Source organism: Agrilus planipennis, unplaced genomic scaffold, assembly GCF_000699045.2.
Source record: "Agrilus planipennis isolate EAB-ADULT unplaced genomic scaffold, Apla_2.0 scaffold56, whole genome shotgun sequence".
Classification (NCBI taxonomy): domain Eukaryota; kingdom Metazoa; phylum Arthropoda; class Insecta; order Coleoptera; family Buprestidae; genus Agrilus; species Agrilus planipennis.
Genome location: NW_020438870.1, coordinates 267990 through 273453, shown reverse-complemented (window position 1 = coordinate 273453; position 5464 = coordinate 267990). Strand labels below are relative to the sequence as shown.

The following is a 5464-nucleotide window of genomic DNA, read 5'->3' as shown; positions in this document are numbered from 1 at the left end:
AGAAAAAGTGGACACAAAATTAATGTGTTTATAAAGTTTTGGTAATTTTTTAATAACAAAGTATTAAAAACCGCATGCATTTAAAAACAAGTGTATGTAGTCTGGGTTTATTATTTATCAGTGTATCTGAATGAAGCACATATTTGTTTATGTGTATACATGCAACTTATGGTCAAATCATCTTTATCGTGTTGATAAAATTTGTTGTTGTTTTGTAGAAAAAATAGACTAGAGTAGCAAACTCCTTTGAATTTGTACAATACAAGCTTTTACCCTACGCTTCGTTCGCGTTGATGTCCTAAGTAGGTACTTGCCAAAGATCATCGAAAATACAACAATTTGATAAATAATCTTGACCAGAATCATTAGGATAAAACTAAAGTTTTTAACTTTGAAGGTTCAGTTTGTGTAGAATGACACTAAATATTGTTTCTTTATCGGCGATGAAAATTAATTTTTCTATCTTTCGGGAACAGTATATTTTGTTTGGATAAAAGGTACCCTTTTCTTTTCTGTATACCCCTGATAATGTGTGTAAAAAATTTCATGATTATCGGTCGAGTAATGGTAATAAACAAATTCACATTTGCATTTATAATATTAGGTAGGATATTCAAATGTCTACATGTAAAACCACACAGGAATAATTTTTTCATGGTCTATCCTGTTATTAGGAGGAATATCTTATTATAGGTACCTAATTAGTTATCCTTATAATATAATATAATTAAACCAGGGACGCAGTAAGCTTTTTCGTATGGGCCACACCGTTGTACATTTTAAATTCCATATATTCCAAGATGTCTTGAGCTCCCTGGTAAAATATTATTACCATTACCTAGATAGGAAAAGTAACAGATATCCCAGTTCGTATGCTAATTTCATCCCTTGGTGTGTATGCCATTTTTCACCACCCCTCGGCTTACATTAATGATTACTATAATGAGTAATAAAAATATTTTCCATTAACCGTTAGGTACTTTTGTAATAAGTTATGTAAAAAAAATCATATTAACCATTACAAAAGTAATGGTGCATTGGAAATCCTCTCATTATCTCTAAAAAATTAATTGATTTCTGCCGACGTTACGCCAGAACAAGTTCCAACTAACATTGTTGATTATTCCTCTGTAGAACAAAGTGATGAACAGTTAAATGAACAAATTAAAAAAGCTAGTGTTATTTGTGTTGTGTATTCTGTAGATGATGATGATACCATCGATAGAATTTCATCATTTTGGATNTAAAGATACTTTAACAAATAACATTTTAATTCACCTCTGAATCAATAATAACAATAACATGACAAGTTTTACCCTATTTTAACGAATACAGATAATTTTTAGGAATGTAGAAAAGCAATGAAAAAGAAAGTATATTAAGTGCTGACTTAATTGTTAAAGTTGTGCCTAATACTTAATTATTTTAAACAATTGTTTTTTATGGTTATAATATTTGAATTACCTATATTAATCTAACTTCGTTAGTGGGTGCTAGTGTTATTAGGTTATTACTGTTATCGTGAATGATAATAATTTTTATGATTTCAAATGTCTAATGCCATTTAATCTGTTATTGCTGTTGATATATGTATATTATAATAATGTGTATCACACAAGCAGATCACTTATTCAAGTCCCACATTTAAACATCAGTAATTTACAGTAAATTTGTAGTGAAAAAATTAATATTGTAGAAACTGAAAATCTAGAAAACGGACGATATGTTAGCTTAATATCACATATTCATTTCAGCCGATGTTCGACTAATTTTTATATCTAATATTTTGTAGTTAATTTGTGGTGAAACAATTAATTTTGTAACGTGATTGAAATCGGATGATGTGCTGTTAGCTTGATACCATGCTAGAAGATCACAGAGTCGTTTTACATGATATCGAGCTAGCAGCACATAAAGATAAAGAGACTCTACAAAATTAGTTTTTTTGGTATGAATTAGATACAAAATATGTTGAATATTAGAGCCCGTGTTCTACTGAAATGAATATGTTGTGATCTATTTGCATATTAATATCACTCCAGCAGATCATACGCTTTCTCGCGATCTACAGATCAAAAAATTAATTTTTTCACTATAGATTAGCCACAGATTGCTCATATATGTAGATACGGGGGTTGAATAAAATTATTAGCTAGAGTCATACACATTATAGGTAGATACAGTACATATATGAAATCAATAGGCGAATTTTTGTATATTTAGGTACTGGAATAGTTTAGGTTTAGGTATTTATTTTACTGCAATACGATCGCTTAATTAGAAAAATTTTAAATAGACGTAATTATCTATTCCTTGCATGCATCAAAATTTTTCCACGCTCTTACTGACATCTCTCTTAAGTACTAATATGCTCAGAGTTTATTCTCGGGTTCATTATGTCAATGAAACATATAAGGAGACACTTGTTTTGCAGACTTAATGGGCAAGACTTATGTTATGTAGTTGTTTGACCCAGATGTTTTATTCTACTTTATCGTCTGTTATTACTTCGTCGATTTTTTTCGCATAATAATGTTTCATGTATCTATTCATAAAATTACTACAAGCACAATGAAGGGTTGGAGTTTTGTTTGACTTTGTAAACTTTTAATCTCTAACTGACGAAGATGTTGCAAATTTGTATACTAATCGTTTCTAAAAGAGGCTGTGGGGTGACGAACGTCCAGCAAACAAAAAATTCTGTAGGCATAGCAGTTGTTTGTACGGGTACGTTGTAAAAAATATTCTTTTAGAAATATCTTTTTGAATAAGATGAATTAATTGCTGTTTTCAGTTATACACAAAATTAATGTGTTTATAAAGTTTTGGTAATTTTTTAATAACAAAGTATTAAAAACCGCATGCATTTAAAAACAAGTGTATGTAGTCTGGGNGGAACTCGTGTTTCGTATCGTTTAAGTAGCGCGTCGAGGTTGTTAGTCTTGTGGACTGTTCAATGAAAAACTCTGTTTGTATGGTTGTTTTATTCGAAAGTGTGATGCAGTGTTATTATTTTGATGGTAAAATACCATGTTAAGTTGCAAATTAATATGCTCTTGCTGTTTGAGCACAGTACATATTTTGAAAAGTTTGAGGAATTCAATGTTTAAATCACTTTTCTTCTAGTTTTTCACTGTCTTTTGGGATGCAACAACTCAAGTTTTTAGCAATATACAGTAAATACTCGAAATAAAATAAATATTAAATACAAAATTAACATTAATAACAGACAGCAAGTAATCACATGAACGAAAAAATACGACTGGAGAAATAGCAAATACGGTGGCCTAGCATAATTAATATTTTGTTCACTATCGAATATCTACTGTATTAAAAAAGCCGGACAAGAGCAAATTGTGAGATCACTCACTCAGAAGTAATATTATCTTATTACAAAGAGTAAATACTCGTTGTAGCAAGAAACGTTGTAAATAATCATCCCATATGTGGAGTGGCAACTAAAAGTTTTACATTTTTTAATGTTTAGTTTTTATTGACGCATGTAATATGCTTACAATAATAACCAGCATGAAATGTGTGAAATGCGTTACTTAAATAATTATTTGTCTTGCTTAATGTTTTCATTCTTTGTAATTTGTAAGGTATAATAAAGTTATAAAAACACTATTTTTTTTGCAGGAATTTCAGACAATTTGGTGTAAACTCATCTGATACAGCAATTTGGTGGAAAGCGGGTTTAGGAATAGCTGTAGCTACCGCTTTTGGTTTACTATTCGTGAAAATACTTCACGCATCAGAAAAAATCAGATAGTTTTATCTTAAGCAGTTGACATAATTGGTGCAATACCTCTTAAAAGTAGACTGTTAATAAAAAGTATCCACTTTATTCAAGAACGAACTTAACTGAAGGGCTAAGTAATTAGTTCATGTTTAATTTTTTGGCTGCTTTGTGATTGTTTTTATAATAAATCATTTTTAATTGAGACAGTAGTCTACTTTTGCACCATATTAGTAATATGGTGTCAAAATGCTGCCAAAACAAAATCAATTTATTTTAAGTGCACAATTTTATTGTATATAGTCGTTTTGCTATATTTTTAGTCAAAGGTACTGGAAAAGCTTTATCATTATTGAGCTATATTTATGCAGCATACAGTCGAATAAAAACTACATTTGTTTGGTGGTATATAAGTGCTCTTTTTGTTGTTGTACTGTATATTTATTGTTTTTTAAAGTTTGTAAACACTTCTGTTGTTAAAAAAAAGTATTAAGTTACGGAGACATTTTATGATTAATTTGAAATGCAATATAAATAATAAAAAACACCATTTTTACTATTAGAGAAATATTCCTTTTGAATACTAATAAAGTCTATATTTTGCAATACTCTGTAAGACTGTAATTAAATGTACAATATTTAATTCTGTAGAGTAGCATACAAATTACTCAAAATAAAAAGTAGGTAACAAATTTCTTTTTGTTTTATCAAATTAAGATGAAAAGTGTTAATTTTGACTGAGTATTATCCCTTCTTTGTAATGAAGTCCTTCACCAATAATAAATCTGGTTTTTGCTAAGATAAACAACAGATTAAACAAATTTGTTTATTAAATAATTACATTAGAAGAAAAATCCCAAAATTTTTCCTCCTAAATGTTTTCTCCTTGCTTCTTCATGGTCCATAATGCCACCACTAGTTGTGAGAACTACATATCTGAAACATGAACAGAAATATTTCAATAAACATTTACACAAAAATACAACATTTCTCATGTTATTATTAAGAGTTAACTGTAAGTTATATGGAGTATAAGTTAAAAAATAGCAATCACAAAAATTACCCAAACTGTCGAGAAGGTAAAAGATTGTTAGTCCACTTTTCAATGTGCCTAATTGGAACGTCAAATCTAGGAGAAATAACGCCACACTTATTTAATCTTCCTGTTAAATTTACAACTATTTTTCCTGATCTGTGATCATCGACGATTTCAAATTCACCAATGTATCCATGCTTCATCATCACTGTTAAGAATTTAACGATAACTTTTGAGCATGGGCGAATGAGTACCTGCCTTTTCCCCCTTTTCTCTGCATTGTTTATAGATTTAAGAGCATCACTTAAAACGTTCATTCGAACCATGGCTGTAAATAAAACCGAGGTACACTATTAGGGTAATAACAGCAGAAATTGAAGGTTAGGTGTTTTAAGAATGAATTAACTGAATAACTTCTAACGGACGAAAGAAATATCAACAGAACAACCCAACTGGAAGTATGATAACAACAATTATAATTCATTAAAGAACGGATGGAGTTTAACATTAAATATTACCTCTGATTTATTTATGTTTACCTCACTGGCATACACTTTTAGTGAAAAGGCCACCTAAAAATACATCTCACCGACAGATGGCAGTAGGCAAAATTGTAGCAATTTAGATATGATTTATTTGTTAAAATCGCAAAATAAAAAAGTAGGATACTTATTTAAATAAATATTTAC

The 5464-nt window shown here is 29.5% G+C and overlaps 2 protein-coding genes across 6 annotated transcripts in view; one reads left to right on the top strand and one right to left on the bottom strand.

The window, feature by feature from the left end:
- Positions 1 to 5464, top strand: part of LOC108732668 (protein sidekick) — a 153848-nt gene that overhangs the window by 14366 nt on the left and 134018 nt on the right. The gene's annotated exons all lie outside the window — the stretch shown is intronic.
- On the bottom strand, positions 4552 to 5404 carry LOC112905126 (40S ribosomal protein S15Aa). Its single transcript, XM_025976916.1, has 3 exons — positions 5294 to 5404; positions 4803 to 5103; positions 4552 to 4675 (listed from the first exon to the last, which is right to left on the bottom strand). Exons 2-3 carry the CDS (start codon positions 5099 to 5101, stop codon positions 4582 to 4584), a joined length of 393 nt encoding a protein of 130 aa, XP_025832701.1. The 5' UTR covers positions 5102 to 5103; positions 5294 to 5404; the 3' UTR covers positions 4552 to 4581.